Source organism: Balaenoptera musculus, chromosome 15 (genome assembly GCF_009873245.2).
Source record: "Balaenoptera musculus isolate JJ_BM4_2016_0621 chromosome 15, mBalMus1.pri.v3, whole genome shotgun sequence".
NCBI classification, from domain to species: domain Eukaryota; kingdom Metazoa; phylum Chordata; class Mammalia; order Artiodactyla; family Balaenopteridae; genus Balaenoptera; species Balaenoptera musculus.
The window spans coordinates 64,723,793-64,742,532 of NC_045799.1; the positions used below are offsets into that span (position 1 = coordinate 64,723,793).

General features: G+C 44.5%; 1 protein-coding gene across 3 annotated transcripts in view; it reads left to right on the forward strand.

Annotated features, from left to right (window-relative positions):
• Nucleotides 1-920: 920 nt before the first annotated feature.
• VPS35L (VPS35 endosomal protein sorting factor like) overlaps nucleotides 921-18,740 on the forward strand; it is a 121,236-nt gene continuing 103,416 nt past the window's right edge. For 2 of the 3 annotated variants that reach the window (XR_005016440.1, XM_036825576.1), the window contains exons 1-5: nucleotides 933-957; nucleotides 9,053-9,152; nucleotides 11,675-11,860; nucleotides 14,065-14,187; nucleotides 16,523-16,547. Coding sequence is in view for 2 of the 3 variants with exons in the window: in XM_036825576.1 (XP_036681471.1) it covers nucleotides 941-957; nucleotides 9,053-9,152; nucleotides 11,675-11,860; nucleotides 14,065-14,187; nucleotides 16,523-16,547 (451 nt within the window). In the remaining variant the exon portion in view is untranslated. Of the gene's footprint in view, nucleotides 958-9,052; nucleotides 9,153-11,674; nucleotides 11,861-14,064; nucleotides 14,188-16,522; nucleotides 16,548-18,740 lie in introns of all 3 variants that reach the window. The other variant, XM_036825577.1, reaches the window with a different exon arrangement.

The following is an 18,740-nucleotide window of genomic DNA, read 5'->3' on the forward strand; positions in this document are numbered from 1 at the left end:
GGTATGTTCTATTGCCTTTTCCTGAGGAGATTTTTGAGAATGTGGTTTTCTGACCTCCTCCTGTCAGAAAAGACACTTTAAAGAAAAAGGGAAAAACCTGAGGATCAGATGCTGCCTTGTGATTAACCAACTGTTAACCAACAGTCACCCCCGTCAGATCTCCCCTATTAAACTAGTAGTCAGGTCAAATCCCGGTTGCCGTAATTTCAGAGGTTTGCAGTGAGGAATAAATGAAGAGTGAACGCAAAGTGTTCAGCACAGGGCGTGACACAAGCTTACTATGGCAACCATTTATTAAAATATCCTGTGATTTTTTTTTTTTTTTTTTTTTTAATCAGAGAAAACTAGACTAGAGCACGGAAGTTCTGTAGTGGAAACGGACATCCACCTTCATAGAAACGTACGGCTTCGCCAAGTGGGGTGAAATGCTGACCCCGATTTCTCCAGTTAGTTTAGTTCCAGTCGAAAGCTGTCCCATTTGGATCTAGGGCAGCCCTTAGAGACCCAGGTTTAGTCCTGGGAGGTGGGTACCGTAAGTGCCTAAATTCCCCGGTGCACGGAGGTGGGCGCCGTGTCCTGCAGAGGGGGCGTGGCTTACCCAGCCAAACTGCTAATTAGCCGCAAAAGCACGCCTGCGCAGGCTGGACGCTCTTCCCACCCCAGCCGCGGTTAGCGTCTTCTCTCCGCGGGTGTCTGGATTCTTCACCGCCTCCAGAGGGCGCCGGCTGGCCAGGCGGCCACCTGCCACAAGCTCCCGACTCATGTCAGCGCCGCAGCAGCGGCAGCCACCAGGCCTGCGGTGCCCCTCACAATCATGGCGGCCCTGGCCCTGCGGCGAGGGGGCGACCGCCCCTCACAAATATGGCGGCCTGGCGGGGCGTGGTCTGGAAGGGCGAATTGGGCTGGCGGTCCCAGAACTAGCGGTCATGTGACTGAGAAGATGGCGGTCTTTCCTTGGTAAGGAGGAAGCGGCGGCCGGGCTTAAGGGAGGTGGTGTCCTTGGTTGTCTCTGGGATTCTGTCTCTGTCTCGGTGTGTGTCTCTGCGAGGGAGTGTGTGAACTGCTTTCTGTTGGGTTTGGTGGAGTTTCCCACCCCATCCCCGGGTGGTCTTGACCACAGATTCCCGGCCGCTACCCGGGTTCAGGGGACCTCCCTGAAGCCGGAAGGGTGGGATCTTGGTCCTCTCCTCCGCTACCCTTCCCCGCGCCTTCCACGCCCCCCCTCTCCATTCATTCCCTAAAAAAAGCTCAAGTTCCCCGCCCTCCGCTTTCCCAGAAGTTGGCGCGGGTTCTGGGGGAGCTGGATGCAGAAAATGGTGGCCTCAGCTCTGGTCTGGACGACTCGGAAGACCTGGCTGTTTTCTGAATGACTGGGCTCATCTAGAGGAGACTTGCTTTTCTCATCTGTGATAATGGCTGCCATTCATCCTACTCTGTGCAGGGCTCTGCACTGGGCATTCAGGATGCACAACCCTCAGACGTACTCCTTGGCCTCAAGGAGCTGACAGTTTAGTGGAGCAGATACGCTTCTGAATAGAAGGATATCCAAAGAAGGCATTGGGGATTAGGCACACCTGGCGGCTTGGGGAAGGCTTGGAAGAGGAAGAGCCTTAAATTGGGTTTTGGAGGATGAATAGGAGGTCATCAAGAAGAAGCTAATGGCGCGTTCCAAGGCTGATGGGCCTGTCGGGCTCTTGTGGCTGGAGTAGCTAGGAGTGATTGGCGCTTCAGGCTCCAGCTGCTGCTACGAGCGTGTGAAGAACCGGAGCAAGTTGTGATGGTAGTAGTGGAATTATTTGGGCACGTGAGAAAGGGAGGTTATTTTCTGATCTTTCTCTGCAAATGATGTGAAGTGTTTTACATTGAATGAGTGAGTGAGTGATCAAATGAAAAAATATACAGCTCTGGACCTTAGAAATAATCAGATACATCTGATTTTATGCTTGATAAACAGCGGTCTTTCTCGTGTTCCCTTCACGTGTCTAACTCTTTAAGAGTCTTCCTTCAAAAGTCTTGGTATGCTAAATCAGGATTGGATGCCAGTGAGTTCTTCTATGATCTGCCCTGAATTTTCTTTGACCTAGTCATGCAAAACCCCTTTTAGGGAATCACTAAAGCTTATATGCCAAAACATATAGCTTCAGTGCACTTATCTGGCTGGAATTTTGTAATCAGAAGATCCAGGAAGGATGCTGTTTAATCCCAGTGCATTTTTACCTTTGGTATACTTTACAGAGAGAGGTGCCATAAGCCCTTTAGCATCTAGGGTCTCCAACAGTTCGTAGTCTGACTGTGCTCTAAACATTTCTGTCTGTGGTAGCATGTGTTCATCTTTCAGTTTGCCCACTAGACTTGATGCTTCTTAAGTTAAATGGGCTGAGTTTTAACCATCATTGTATCTCCAGAGCCTGGCATGGAGCTTGGCAGATAGTAGGTGCTGAGTAATATTTTTGGAATGAATGAGGAAACTGAGGAGGCCCTCAGAGGAGAAACGTGTTTCTGTCATTAAACTTGACATTTATCGAGCCTTTATCTTGTGCCAGGCACTGTGCTAAGTGCTGAACGTGCAACATCTCATCTCCTAAAAACCCCATTTTTCAGATAAGAAAGTGGAGACAGAAAGATGAAGCAGTTCATTTAGCTTTATAGACTGCAAGGAGCACTGAGGTTTGGAGCTCAAACCTGTGATCTTTTTTTTTTTTTGGTTGTGTTGGGTCTTCGTTGCTGCACGCGGGCTTCAGTAGTTGTGGCTCACGGGCTCTAGAGCACAGGCTCAATAGTTATGGCGCACAGGCTTAGTTACTCTGTGGCATATGGGATCTTCCCAGACCAGGGATCGAACCCATGTCCCCTGCATTGGCAAGCGGATTCTTAACCACTGCACCACCAGGGAAGTCCCAAACCTCTGATCTTAATCATTATTGTCGTATGGCCCTACAGTCTAGGTCCTGGGCTGAGATTCCTGGGTTGCAGGGTTCCTGAGTCCTGCTGTGTTGTCATGGGTCTCCCCAGCATGCCTCTTCTCACCCACACTTTTTGTTATTACTGACCTCACCTGTGAGATGTCCAGTGCACTGTGGATTACATTTCCTGTTCAGTCCTATGGTCATAGCACTGTTAAAAATACCATTCTTTGGGGCTTCCCTGGTTGCGCAGTGGTTAAGAATCCGCCTGCCAATGCAGGGGACATGGGTTCGAGCCCTGGTCCAGGAAGATCCCACATGCCACGGAGCAACTAAGCCCGTGCGCCACAACTACTGAGCCTGTGCTCTGGAGCCTGCGAGCCACAACTACTGAGCCTGTGTGCCGCAACTACTGAAGCCCATACACCTAGAGCCTGTGCTCTGCAACAAGAGAAGCCACTGCAATGGGAAGCCCACGCACTGCAAGGAAGAGTAGCCCCCGCTTGCCGCAACTAGAGAAAGCCGGCGTGCAGCAACGAAGACCCAACACAGCCAAAAATAAAAATAAAATAAAATAAATAAATTAAAAAAAAAACCCATTCTTTGGAGTCAGAATTTCTACATCACTTTTAAGACTTTATTGGGGAGGGGGAGTATATTGTGATTGGGGGATAAAAAACTGTGTTGCCAGATTATGTCATTAGTAATTAAAAAGTCACTTGAGAATTAAAAAGCAGTTAGTGGATTTTGGTGTTTCCAGTATAAGGAGATTAATTTGGTAACTGGTAATAGGATTTCTACACATTCATGTTATCCAATGTAAATAATTTAAAAATAGTCACCTGGGAATTCTGGTGAAATGCAGACCCTGATTCTGTAGGGGTATTTCAGTACTCCCCAGGTGATGCCCTTGTTGGTGATCTGTGACTCACACTTGGAGTAGCTAGAGGCCAGACCAAGCTAGGAGTGGAGGTATGAAATGTTGGCCTTTTTTTCTGTGGCAGCTGCCAAGGAGCCAGACCACCCTTTCGCATTGCTGGGAGTTGGGGGTATTTTTACCAGCTTATCAGCTATGTTCGCAGGAAGAAAATTAAGGCTTTTTGAGAAAATGCCCACTAGAGGTCACTGGTAGCCTTACCAAAGACCCAGGCATGGAAGAAAATGCTTTTAACATCTCAACCTGTAGGAAACATTAAGGAACTGAGAGCAAATTTGAGGAAATAATGGAAGAAATGATTGAAAAATCAAAATAGCACCTTGACATGGACTTTCAGCAAGGGTAAATGTTTCCTTTCCTTTCTTTTTTTTTTTTTTTTAAATATTTATTTATTTATTTTTGGCTGTGTTGGGTCTTCGTTTCTGTGCGAGGGCTTTCTCCAGTTGCGGCGAGCGGGGGCCGTTCTTCATCGCGGTGCGCGGCCTCTCTTGTTGTGGAGCACAGGCTCCAGACGCGCAGGCTCAGTAGTTGTGGCTCACAGGCCTAGTTACTCCGCGGCATGTGGGATCTTCCCAGACCGGGGCTCGAACCCGTGTCCCCTACATTGGCAGGCAGATTCTCAACCACTGCGCCACCAGGGAAGCCCTCTTTCTTTTTTTTAAAAAGGTTTTTCCAGAAGCAGTATTTTTCCCCCAAAGAATTCCCTCCCCTCACACTTAAAAAAAAAAAAAAAATCATTTCAAAGCTCAGTCCTTAAAAAAAAAAAAAAAGAAAGAGACAATTGCTTTTTCAAATTCTCAAGTTGACCTATAGATGATCTGTGGAACTACTGAATCCTAGAGGCAGGGTGCCTCAGTTTGCATCTGTCTCTATCACTTGCTAACCTCTCACAAGTTAACCAACAGCCTCAGCTTCTCCGTCTGAGAAAGGGGCATAATCATAGTACCTACTTCATAGGATTGATTAAATGAGGAAATAGAGGTAAAGGGCTTGTCCTGTATCCTGGTATATAGTGTCTGGGAGAGGAAATTTCCCCTTCTGCTCTCTTGAGTTCTTGTGGCTGGACCAATAATAAAATTGACACAAGGTAAATTAATGGGAGAAAAAGAAACAAATTTTAATTTGTGTGTTCTGGAGGTCTCATAGATACGGGACCTAAGAAGTGGCTGAAACAGGCAGCTTTTATACTTTTTAGACAAAGAAACTATAAATTTGTGGGGAATTGACAGAACAAAGGAAGTTGGGCTTTGGGTGCTTAATTAGTGAAGAATCTAAACAGCAGGATTGTGGTATTAAAGAAATAACAAGGTTCGTTTATATAGGCTTCTTGGCCCTGAGTTCCCCATCTGGCGACAGGGGTGTCCTTCTACCTCCAGATGCAGGTGGGCACCTTTCACAGGGGAGACTTATTTCCTGCCTTCGGGGAGACTTATTTCCTGCCTTCAGGGAGACAGAGAGGAGGGTCAGAGTGTCCCTCTATATCAGCTCTTTCTTAAGTTTCTTAAGTAACTTTAATTCAAGATAATCAATATGCCATATTTTGGGGTGGCCCGCTGTGGGCTCCAACAATAATAAGCACATAATAAATGAGAACTGATATTTGGTTGTTGTGTATCAAGTCATATTGCTGTTTTGATATTGTACGTTTTTTAGCTGTTGATTTGTTAATAATTATTATAGTGATGAAAAACACATTTGCAGTTGAATTTCAGGTCAGATTACATCTCTACTCATTCTATTAAATTAACTTTTCAAAATTCTATTGATAAAGTTAAGAGTGATCTGAAAGGAGGAAAAGTATAAGTTGATTTTTTAAACTCCATTATGGCTGTTGATGACTAGACTTCCAATTTATTCTTTGGGGTTTTGTTTGTTTTATAAATCAAAGATTGGCTGGTAGCATATTAAAAGGAGTTTGGAAGACTATTTCATAAATGAATTCAACTGAAATATTTTTGGAAGATGAAGACAGTGTATATTTAGTAAATGTAACCCAAAGGGACTAGGCAGTGTATTGTGGTAGGGGTTTTCCTTTAAAAACAAAAAACAAGTAGAGGCTGGTCTATATTGTTAACTAGCTTTTCTCCTTTCCTACACTCAAAGCGAAATTTATTTAGAAAGGGTGGAAGCGAAATTGCATGGGATCTCAGTTCTTTTGTACTGTGTTAGGTGTCTGGGTAGGTGGGGCTTATTGAGTAAAGATGATTAACTGCACGGCACAATTAGATTTGGGGTTCATACACATATTAATGAAGTCAAGAAGCTGAGAATGGGGGTGGGAGTGGGGGGGCATGGAAGGGATGAATTCAAGGCATCTGGAGGCCAAGGAAACAAAGGGGCCAGCTTCCTGTGCTCTTTGAAACTGAAAGTTTTCCAGGTTTTTAAGTCTGTTTGCCGTTTGGTCAGCCATTTTGTCTTTAAGTCATTCCTCTCTTCTTGAATTTTACTGTAAGCATTCAAGAGAAGCCAAGCTGCTCCTTCAACACTTTGTTTAGAAATTTCTTCAGCCAAATATCCAAATTTCATGGCTCACAAGTTCTGCCTTCCACAAAACACCAGGACACGGACTAATTCAGCCAAACTCTTTTTTTTTTTTTTAAATAAATTTATTTATTTTATTTATTTATTTTTGGCTGCATTGGGTCTTCATTGCTGTGCTGCGGGCTTTCTCTAGTTGTGGCGAGCGGGGGCTACTCTTTGTTGCAGTGCGCGGGCTTCTCATTGCGGTGGCTTCTCTTGTTGCGGAGCACGGGCTGTAGGCACGCGGGCTTCAGTAGTTGTGGCACGTGGGCTCAGTAGTTGTGGCTCGCGGACTCTAGAGCGCAGGCTCAGTAGTTGTGGCGCACGGGCTTAGTTGCTCCGTGGCATGTGGGATCTTCCCAGACCAGGGCTCGAACCCGTGTCCCCTGCATTGGCAGGCGGATTCTTAACCACTGCGCCACCAAGGAAGCCCCCAGCCAATCTCTCTGCTACTGTATAACAAGGATTGCTTTCCTCCGTTGTCCAAAAGCGTGTTCCTCCTTTCTGTATGAGGCCTCATCAGAATGACCTTTACCTTCTGCAGTTCTACCAACATTCTGTTTACCACCACTTAGGTATTCTCTAAGAAGGTTGAGGCTTTCTCTACAGCTTTCCTCTCTTCTTTCTGAGCCCTCACAATAATCACTGGATAATCAGTCCATTCAGGGTAGTGGCTTTTTCTAGCACATACTTCAGAACTTTTCCAGCCTCTACCCATTATCCAGTTCCAAAGCTGCTTCCATATTTGTTATACTAGCACCCCACTCCGGGTACCAGTTTTCTGTCTGAGTTTGTTTGGGCTGCTGTAACAAAATACCACAGACTGGTTTTCCTTTTTTTTTTTTTTTTTGGCTGTGCTGTGTGGCATGTGGGATCTTAGCTCCCCAAACAGGGATCGAACCCATGCCCCCTGCATGGGGAGCACAGAGTCTTATCCACTGGACCACCAGGGAAGTCCCCCAGACTGGTTTACTTATAAACAACAAAATTTAATTTCTCACAGTTCTGGAGGCTGGAAGCCCAGGATCATGGCACCAGCATGGTCAGGTGAAGGCACTCTTCCTGGTTCACAGCCAGCACCTTCTCACTGTGTCTTCACATGGTGGAAGGGGCTAGGGAGCTCTCTGGAGCCTCTTTTATAAGGGTACTAATCCCATTCATGAGGACTGTACCCTCAAGATGTAAGCACCTCTCAAAGGCTCCACCTCCTAATACCTTTTGTGGGTTAGGATTTCAACCTGTGAATTTTAGGGAGACACACATTCAGATCATAGCACCTCTCCTGCCTTTTATGTTCTAGTTCTCATGCATTTTAATTCTATATGTATTTTAAACACCATAAGAAGTTATTTTTTGTAGTCGATATTTAGTTTTACCTACACCTTTATCTTTTGTATGCTCTTTAGTATATATATAGTATATATGCATATGTACACACATGCGCATATATATATATATATATATATATATATACATGTTAGCATATATTTTTTGCTTTCAGCTGGGATCATTTTCCTTCTACTTTCAGCATTTAAAAAAATTTAAGGTGTGGTTCTGCTGCTGCTGCTGTTCTCCTTTTTTCTTTGACTGGAAACTTCTTTCTTTTGCCCTAATGTTCACAGAGTAGTTTCACTAGGTCTAGAATTCTTGGTTGGCAATTATTTTCTTACAGTACTTTAAAGGTATCATTCCTTTGTCTTGTGGCTCTCATTTCTGTGCTGAGATAATAATCTTACTGTTGTCCTTTGAAAATATCTTTATTCCTTTTAAGAAATCCTCTCTTTTTAGTTTTTAGCCATTTTCCTATGAAGGCCCTAAGTATGGTTGTTTTTTGTTTTGTTTTTGTACTCGTCTTGCTTGGGGCACAAGCGTTTCTTGAATCTGTGAATCAATGTCTTTCTTTTGTTGGGGAAAATTTTTAGCTATTATCTCTTCAAATACTGCTCTGCCTGTTCCTTCTCTCTTCTTTGGAATTCAAATCGTATGTGCGTGAGACCTTTCTTCATGTCCCTTATGCACTCTTCTGTGCTTTTCATGTTTTTTCCTCTCCATGCTTCAATGCGAGTGATCCCTCCCCTTTTATGTTCCTTCTCACTAATCCCTTCACTTGTTAAGCCTCCGCAAGACTGATGAAAACTGTCTGCTCTTCATCTACTTGGCTTATTCCTCTTGCTCTTCCACGGCTTAATTGGAGAATACTTTGAGGGGAAACCAGGACCGAATCTCTCACTTCTGTGCCCTGCCTTCTCTTCAGAAGCTCTTCCTTCAAGCCCTGGCTGTCTCCATAGCCCTGAACCCTAGTTTATCTCTCCAGCCCTCTGTGAGTTTTCCTTAAAGCTTCTTTGGCTGCTCTGCCCCCTAGCAGCCACCCTCTGCCTGGCTTTAGCCTCTTGTCCCATGCCAAGAATCAAAATGCTCTGTGAGAGATAGCTGGGCAAGAAAGTTGGCTCCCCTTCAGTGAGCTTCCCTTTGTTCTGGCGTCTGTCCTCGCAGGTCTTGTTTGCCTCGGCAGCTCCTTTTACCTTCAAACTGGTTAAAGAAAAATGTTTTTTTTAATTTACCACTTCTTATTGGTCTTGGTAAAAATACTGTTCCACTGTAAACTGTCTCATCAATGAGGAAGTCTCAGCAAAAAGTTTTTAGGGTGTATGCATCTCCAACTAATTGGCTTCTGGGTTTTGCTGTTTACCAGGCATTCCAGGAACAGGAACTACAAGGCTGAGTTTGCATCATGCCGGTTGGAGGCTGTACCACTGGAATTTGGGGACTATCACCCACTGAAACCCATAACTGTAAGTTTTGTCAAGGGTCCCTCTGTGACATTCTTATTCCATAAAATTATAGACAGTATTCCTGGGTCGTTCTCATTTTGCCAGTGCTATTGCATATTTAAATCAACCAGTTTGTTCTCTGCCCCATTTTTTTTGTGATGTTGGTCTCACCCACCATCATTTTTTTTCCCTTTCTCATATTAGTGAGGTGGTCATGCATATGGGATGCCTTTGTTCCCGATTTGGAGGTGTAAACAAAATACTTCTTAATTTGCCTATTTGAAATATTAAGATCACTCTAATTACTAATATAGGGTGCTGTCCTGAATAGCAGCTTAGCCTATCTGTGAGTTTATTTAAAAAACAAAACAAAAGGCAAGCAAGGGTCATAGATTGTCTCATCTGAGTTAGCACTTTTTTATTAACAAGTAATAGAAGCTATGTGGTTGTCACCATGGGTGGGATGAGGTTGACAGATGCCAGTGGACACTCAGGACATGACGTTTCTGAATGGCGGAGAACCTGTGAACACACAGAGGTGATTACATAAAGCAGGAGGTCACAAGATCAAGCTTCAGCCTCCCAGGGCCCCTCAAATCCCCACGGGCTCGAGTGGCTGCGGCTGACCCGCCAGTGAGTTGGTTCCAATCTCAGGAACTCAAACCCAACAGCAGGGAGAGTGTCTCCTCTGCATTTTCTGTCTGCCCAGTTGGGTTACGTGTCCTTCCCTGAATCAACCCTGGTGACTGGGGTGTAGAATATGCTGATTGGTTGGGTTGGGGCTCCTGCCCACCCTGGGAACCAGGAGCAGAGTGCACCCCACCAGGCCTTTAAGAGCTGAGAGTCAGGCAAGGCTGCCTTCCCAAAGAAAATTTGGACTGTTGAGCCTGGGAGATGGAGGAATGGATGCCAGGCAGACAAGAACAACAAACATGCGCCAGTGGGAGGCACTTCACCAAGTTACCTAGGGTTAGTGTCAGACCCCACAGGTTTAGGGCATGGGCTTCAATAAAATTGCCTTAGCTTCAGACTCCAGCTGTAAATTTGGGGGTCCCCAGGCCACCTGCACTTCTGACCAATTGGCTACAAATCCAAGGGTTTCCGGAGACCTCCCTCAGGTTTGATAATTTACTAGAACAACTCACAGAACTCAGAAAAGTGTAGTATTTATGCTTATATTTTTATTATAAAGGATGCACGTGAGGACCAGCCAAATTAAGAGACATATAGGGCAAGGAGGAGGGTCCCAAATGCAGAGCTCCCTTGCCCTCTGCCTGTGGAATCAGGGTGAGCATTACCTCCAGTGCATCATGTGTTCAACTGGGAAGCTCCACTGAGCTTTGGTGTCCAAACTTTTTATTGGGGTTTTATTACACAGACATGATTGATTGATTCCTTGGCCACATGATTGAACTTGATCTCCAGCTTCCCTCCCCTCTGCTGAAGTGAGATCTTTTTCATCTTTTGATAGGTTTGTTGTCCATCTGTGGTGAACTGGCCTGAAAATTTTTTATCATAGTAAACCTTTAGGCAGATCTGTTATATTCTACAGTGAGGGTTATCACCTGGCTGAAAGTCCGAACCCTCTAATCACATGTTTGGTCTTTCAGCATCCTCTCATTAGCATAAACTCAGGTGTGATTGAGGGGCTCATGAATGACTGATGCTCCAAGGACTTGGAGTCTCCTTTCCAGGAACTGGGGACAGAGGCCAAATTCTCTTTCATCCAACACCCTCTCTCCTTCCTTCTGTTACATCCTCTCTCTCTCTCTCTCTCTCAAGAATTGTTCTGGGTTTTTATAGCTTCCTCATTTAAAAAGGAGTGGAGCCTAACTAGCCCTTCTGGATGTTGATCCTAAACTTTCAGCAGACAGACTCTGGCTCTGGTTGGATCCTCTTGGCTCCAGGGTTCACCACGGTCTGGTCATCTGAAGTTGGGGAGGGTTGGGGGCAGTGGAACAAGAACATGGCTTCACACCCCAACACCCCCGCTTGCTCCTTAACACATACACGCTTCTCCTGAAAGGGAGGAGTCGGGCACTCACTGCTTTGTGATGATGAGATGGCCACGCAGAGCCACTGAGACCGTCTTTGAGTATGGCGACTCTGGGATCTTTCATATGCTGGTTTGTTACCCTACCTAGACCATTGCCGCAAGATGCAAATTCTGATGCAGTGGGTCCGGGGTGGGGCTTGGGAGTCTACAGCTTTGTGAGCTGGCAGGTGATATGGTTGCTGCTTGTCCAGAGACCACACTTTGAGTAAGAAGGCCCTGCAAGAATTCAGTCACAGCATAAAGATTTCAGTTACAGCATCACCTTCTAAATCACAAAGACCCTGTCTCTCCCTTCCTAACCCCAATTTCTCACCTTCCCTTCCTCGACAGCTGGGATTCCGAGTCATGTCAATTTGTCACAAAAATAAGTGTCCCTGCTGCAAAGGAATGGTCAGTTCATAACGGAACAAGGGAGAACCCATTTGAGTGTTTCATTGGGAAAAGTCATAGGAGACTACCATTTTACCTCCACAAATTTTCCCCACAGGTCACAGAGTCAAAGACAAAGAAAGTGAGCCGGAAAGGAAGCACTTCTTCCACGTCCTCTTCATCCTCCAGCTCCGTGGTGGACCCACTGAGCAGCGTCCTGGATGGGACCGACCCCCTCTCCATGTTTGCGGCCTCTGCTGACCCTGCAGCCCTGGCGGCTACCACGGTAATCCTCCTAGCTGTGGTCAGTCCTGTGGGTGCAGGGTTGGGGATTTTCATTGAACAAGTAATACGCAGTGCACTCTGGCTGTAACAATTCAAATAATCCAGACTCAATGACACTGCTGGTGAGAGGCTGGTGTAGACCCTGGAAACTGCTGCTTCTTTTTTTTTTTAAAGCATTTTAAAATTCTTTATTTTCATTTCACTCTTTTCATACCCTTTATTTTGGATTTATTTTTATGTAATTACATAACTAATTTACTAATTTTTCGTGTAAAAAATCAAACATTACAGATGAAGTCCAGTTGACCAGTTCGCATTCTATTCTCCACTCTGGAGGTCATCAGTGTTATCAGTGTAATGTATATTCTTCAACTTTTTCTTTGTATTTTCATAGATATTTATGACAATTTCTGAACATTTACATACATACTCATATGTAAGTAATAACAACAGCAATAATAGTATCAGCTAACTGCGTAGCAGGTATTTTCCAAGTGCATTTCAAGTGTAGTTCTCATACTGCCTAAGCTTTATTTAAAGAGGTCCACACAGAGGAACAGAGATGTTAAGTGACATGCAAGCTGGAATTCAAGCCTGACCAGTCTGACTTCAGAATCTACCATCATTCTTTGCTGGCATTGCACACAGCTATTTACTTTTTTTTTTTTTTAACGTATTTACTTTTTTTTTTTTAACCTTGACAATATGTCTTGGAGAACTTTCTATATTAGTACTTACAGAACAACCTTCTTATTTTGAACAGCTGCATTGTATTGTAAGGAACAGGACATGATTTTTTTTTTTTTTTTTTTTTGGCTGCACTGCTTGGCTTGTGGGATCTTAGTTCCCCGGCCAGGGATTGAACTCGGGCCCTCGGCTTTGAAAGCCCAGAGTCCTAACCACTGGACCGCCAGGGAATTCCCGGGGACATGCTTTAAATTGCCATGATGGACACATAGACCGTGTGTGGTGTTTGTTGGTATAGGCAGTGGCGCATTTGTCCTTGAACATGCATAGATCTTGGTGCCTACGTGCAAGGATTTCTGCAGGGTAACTTCCTAGGAGTTCATTACTGGCTTAAGGTAACATATACATAAGGTTTTTTTTTTTTTAATGTGGGCCATTTTCAAAGTCTTTATTGAATTTGTTACAATATTGCTTCTGTTTTATGCTTTGGTGTTTTGGCCCTGAGGCGTGGGATCCTAGCTCCCCGACCAGGGATCAAACCCGCACCCCCTGCACTGGAAGGCGAAGTCTCAACCGCTGGACCGCCAGGGAAGTCCCCATATACATAAGGTTTTGATGGCTACTTCCAGATTGTTCTCCAGAGAGGGTTCACCAATTTACACTCCCATCAACACAGCAGTATTTTGGAGTGCCTGTCCCCTGCATCCTTGCCAACCTGGCTACTGTCAGTCATTTTAAAGTAAATCATTTTTTTTTTTTTAATTTATTTTGGCTGTGCTGGGTCTTCGTTTCTGTGCGAGGGCTTTCTCTAGTTGCGGCAAGCGGGGGGGCCACTCTTCATCGCGGTGCGCGGGCCTCTCACCATCGCGGCCTCTCTCGTTGCGAAGCACAGGCTCCAGACGCGCAGGCTCAATAATTGTGGCTCACGGGCCCAGCCGCTCCGCGGCATGTGGGATCTTCCCAGACCAGGGCTCGAACCCGTGTCCCCTGCATTGGCAGGCGGATTCTCAACCACTGCGCCACCAGGGAAGCCCCTGTCGGTCATTTTAAATCTTGCCATTCTGATTGTTGAAAAATGATCTCTTGCAGTTTGCCTTTCCTTGATTCTTAATGAGTTTGAGCATCTTTGGATAGGTTTATTGTGCCTCTGTGGTGAATTGGCCTGGAGTTTTTTTATCATAGTGAACCTTTAGGCAGATGCGTTACATTCTACAGCGAGGGATCGTCTCCCTTCTGCTCATACTTTTTTTTTAAGCTTTACTGAGGTACAATTGACAAATAAAATTGTAAGATATTTAAAGTGTGCAACGTGATGCTTTGATACACATAGACATTGTGAAAGGATTCCCTCCATTGAGTTAACTCATATGTTACTTTACATACTTACCCTTTTTTTGGTGAGAACATTTAAGTTCTACTGTCTTAGCAATTTCACTTATACAACGCTGTGTTATCATCTGTCATCACCATGGTTGCTTATACTTTTTTAAAAGATTCAAAAATTGCTGCTGAAGAGATTGTCTTGCTTTTTCTTAGGACAACTCCAGAAAGAAACGTGACAGAGATGATAACTCCATTGTAGGATCAGATTTTGAGCCTTGGGCCAGCAAACGAGGAGAAATCCTTGCCCGGTACACTACCACGGAAAAGCTCTCTATTGTGAGTACCAGTATACTTTTCTCCCAGTGTCTACTTCAGATTTAGTAGTTCTTTTTGTTATTACGATTCTGCACCCGATTCCAGTGTGTAGGTTCCCCCCCCCACACCAAGCAGTTCTTCGACACCAGTGGGGTGTCCTATAAATCAACTCAATTCTGACATTGTCTACCTGGAGAGAGCACCAGATCCCACAGCTTAAGGGCTCAGTCCCCACATCAGATGCTAATCAAAAGTCCAGGTTGTTACCTGCCTTCTGACCAACTAGCTATAAATCAGAGTTTCCCATGACCACCTCTTTGGGTTCAATTAATTTGCTAGAGTGGCTCACAGAACTGACTAGACTACTGGTTTATTACAAAGGATATTAAAGGATATGAACCAGTAACTAGATGAAGAGATACCTAGGGTGAGGTCCTGAACAAAGGAGCGTCTGTTTCCATGGAGTATGGGGTCCAGCACGGCAGCATGTGGATGTGTTCTGATTCACCAACCCGGAAGGTCCCTGAACCCCGTCCTTTTGGGTTTTTATGGAGGCTTCCTTACATAGATATGATCGATTAAATCATTGGCCACTGGTGATTGATTCAACCTCCAGCCCCTCTCCCCTCCCCAGAAATCAGGGAGGTGGGACTGAAAGTTCCCACTCTCTAATCATGTGGTTGGTTCCCCTGACAACCAGCCTCCATCCTTAGGTGCTTCCAAAAAATCACAGGAGAGTGCTTCCTAAAAAGAACAGAAGACTCCTGGATTGTTCTCTCACCTAGGAAATTCCAAGGGTTAGGAGCTTTGTGCCAGGAATTGGGACAAAGACTAAACATATATTTCTTATTATAAATCACAGTATCACAGTTATGTTGCCCCAACGCCGAGGTTCTGTAAGTTTCAGTTATTGTGTCAATGTTAGTTGGGAGAAAACGTGCTAATCGGTTTCTCAAAAAATGTGTTAAGAATCGGGGATCAGGCACAGTTCAGAGAAAGAACTGGAGCCGCAGAGTCCTGTCTCTGGGGGAGGTGAGAGTTACGAGGGGAGGAGAGTGCCATCCTGAAGAAGGTTAACTTCTTAGTGTTGCTCAGGGAGTCGCATTGGTGGGTTTTCTGCCAGGGCTGGAAGTTCACTGTTTCTTTGGGTGGCGCTCACTAGGTCAAGTTGTTGGCTAGTGCCTGAGGCTTACCTTGTACTCTGCAAGTCGCTCAACCGGGGAAAGCAGGTTAATGCTTATGTCATCAAGGACTAGCTTGTAACTGAAGCCCTCCCTAAAGAAGAGAGATGTTCGTCTCTCTTCATACTGGAAAGAAGTCTAGAGGCAGATAGTCCAGGACTCTGTGGAGCTCCAAAGTCATCAGGGACCCAGCTCTTTCTGTCTTGCTGCTCTGTCATGTTCAGTGTTACCTCATGTCCAAGTTGTTAGAAGGCGGAAAGGGGAAAGTGGGATGCATCCTCTCTCATTCAAGAACACTTCCTTGGGACTTCCCTGGTGGTCCAGTGGTTAAGATTCCACGCTTCAACTGCAGGGGGGGCTCGAGTTTGATCCCTGGTCGGGAAACTAAGATCCCACATGCCGAGTGGTGCGGCCAAAAAAAAGAACACTTCCTGGAGTCCCCTTAACATGTCCAGTTACATTTGTCTTGAAGGTAGTCATGGGCTGTACACAGTGCACCCATCAAAAATCGGGGTTGTGAGCAGGGAGGAAGGGGTGAACTCAGAAGCAACTAGGAAGGTTCTGCTCCCTTCTCCCAGAGTCTATACTTGTTAAGCAGAATGGTGGAAGAATTGCTGGCCTATTTAATTCTTTTTCTTACTGTTTTCTGATTGCACTGATTTAATATAAAGCCGTGATTCTCAACCAGGAGTAATTTTGCTCCCCAGGGGACATGTGGCAATGTCTGAAGACGTTTTTGGTTGTCAACAGCTGTGGGAGTGCTGCTGGCGTCTAGTGGGTAGAGGCCAGGGGTGCTGCTAAACATCCTGCAGTGCACAGGACAGCCTCCCACAACAGAATTTTCCAGCCCATAACGTCAATATTGCCGAGGTTGTGAAACCCTGATTTAGAGTAAGCTAAATGCTTTCACATTGCCACCATTGTCTCAAAATTTTGCTTTCTGTTGGCTCATTTTGAGAGTCCTGAAATGAGTAGAAACTTGAATCTCTAGTAGTTTCTAGTGAGCTGTATTTTCTTCCTTTGAATAAATAGTTCTGTTTTTCATTTAGATAAATAAGTGGCTTTGTTGGAAAACGATGGATCATGTTGTCTTAGTGCTGCTTGAACAATAAAGTTTTTGTCACAGGATCCAGTAAGTTTTAAAAAATATTAACATATATTTTTTGCCTCTGCAGAATCTTTTTATGGGATCTGAAAAAGGTGAGTTTTTGCTGCTGTTACTGTTTTGATGGGGAATTCTCCCATTACTTTTAATATAATTTTCCAAAGGAAAAAAACATCCAATCCTGATGTTTAATTCAATTGAAGCTATTATTTCCTAGATTATGTATAGACTTAGTAGAATCAAAATACATATTTAGATGACGAATGAAAAAGAAAAGACCAGAGAGTTTACTAGGAGGAAAACAGAAACTCAGTGCTTGATTTTGGGATTACAGAGCAGTAGTCTCCCATCTGTGTGCCTCCTCACTGGCTGGGAAATGGTTGAAATTCTCCCTTCTACAGATCCTTTCCTTTGCCTTAAGTCTTTATCCCTTGTGAAAACACAGATGCACCGGTGAGGGGAGTCACACACTTAGTCTTATCAGCCACTGGTCCCTGAATACGGCAGTTCTCCATTTCTTGTGCCAAGACACAGTCTGGACCAGGGTGTCTCAAACTAGCTGTTCAGCAGAGTCACCTGAGGAATATATATATATATGTGTATATATATATATATATATATATATTTCATAAAAATATAGACTACTGGGCCCCACTCCACTTATTGAATTAATCTTGAGGAAGGGGACCCAGGAATTCCGTTTTTGAAGCTCCTGGGTGATTCTGAAGCCACTGTCTTAGATCCTATATCATTGGGGTGCAGAGGAGCACAGCCGTGGTTTATGTGCAAATCGCTGGTATGGCAGCTGCAACTCTCCTCGTTCTCTGCAGGTTGAGACAGCACATTAGAAATCAAGAGAGTCGGAGCACCTCTGTTATGGGTATAACTTTGACCCCAAACCATAAAAAAGTAAATCATAGCATTGCATATCTACCAGTTTGGAGAGATCAGAAAGTGACGATATCATTTGCTGGTGAGAGTGTAGAGCAACAGGAATGCTCATGTGCTGCTGGTGGGAGTGTAAAATGACACAACCACTGTGTAAAGCACTTTTGCATTATCTGCTAAAATTGAAGATGGGCCAACCCTTTGACCTAGCAGTTCCACTATTAGGATATACCCTAGATCAGAAATTGGCACACTATATCCTGGAGGCCAAATCTGGCCCACTGTTTGATTTTGTAAATAGTCTTATTGGAACACAGCCATGCGGGTTTGTTTACATATTGTCTATGGCTGCTTTTGTGCTATAATGGCAGAGTTGAGTAGTTGTGACAGAGACTGTATGACTCACAAAACCTAAAATACTTATATATGGCCTTTTATAGAATGCATTTTTTCAGCTCTGCCCAAATCCATGTTTCTTAAAGTGTGGTCCAAGGACCAGCAGCATTGACGTCACCAGGGGCTCATTAGAAATGCAGAGTCTCAGGCCCTGCCAGACCTAGTAAAAATCAGAATCTGCATGTTAACACATCCTTAAGTGATTCCTGTAAAAGTTTGAGAAACTACCCTGAAGAAATGCATGCATATATGAACCAGGAGACATGCACAGAAATGTTTATAGCATATTGTTCATAGTAGCCCCAAGCAGGACACAACCCAAACATCCACTGACGGTAGAATAAGAAATAAACTGTGATGTAGTCACACAATGGAAAATACTAAACAGTGGTGAAAATGTGTGAGCTACAGCTTTATGCAATGATAGGGGTAAACTTCATGAACTAAAGTCAGTGGTGAATGAAAGAAGCAAGACAGTGTACAATCTGGGTGGTGGCTACAAAGGTTTTATAATTATCTGTTAAAATGTACATATATGCATGTTCTGTACTGTATTTCACAATGAAGGGAAAAGTAGAAGTAAGGTAAAAAAATATCAAATTATTTGGAAACTTCTTAATTTTAGTAGTTGTTAGTAATTAAATAATTGTACCATGCTCTCAGCTGATCCCAGACAAATCTGTGAGTTAACACCAGAGCTAAGAAACCAGTGCCTTAAAAGAGTAAACTTTAGCTTCTGAGAGTGAGTTCGGTAGGCAGGAGCAAGGAAACCTCTGGTCTAGAAGAGAAACACCCTTACGATGGAGAAAGGGTTCTGAAACAGGAGGCTCTGGAGGGCAGCAGCCAGCTGGCCAGAGAGCCCTGTCCTGTGACCGGCCCGTGGCCTGGAGTCCTTTCCTTCTCTCCCCGCCACTCCCTGCTGATGGGAAGAGTTGTGCTACGGGTGATGGAAGGAGGCTCACTAGTCCTGTTTGCTTGAAGAGACGGCTTTGAAGCCCTAGTGT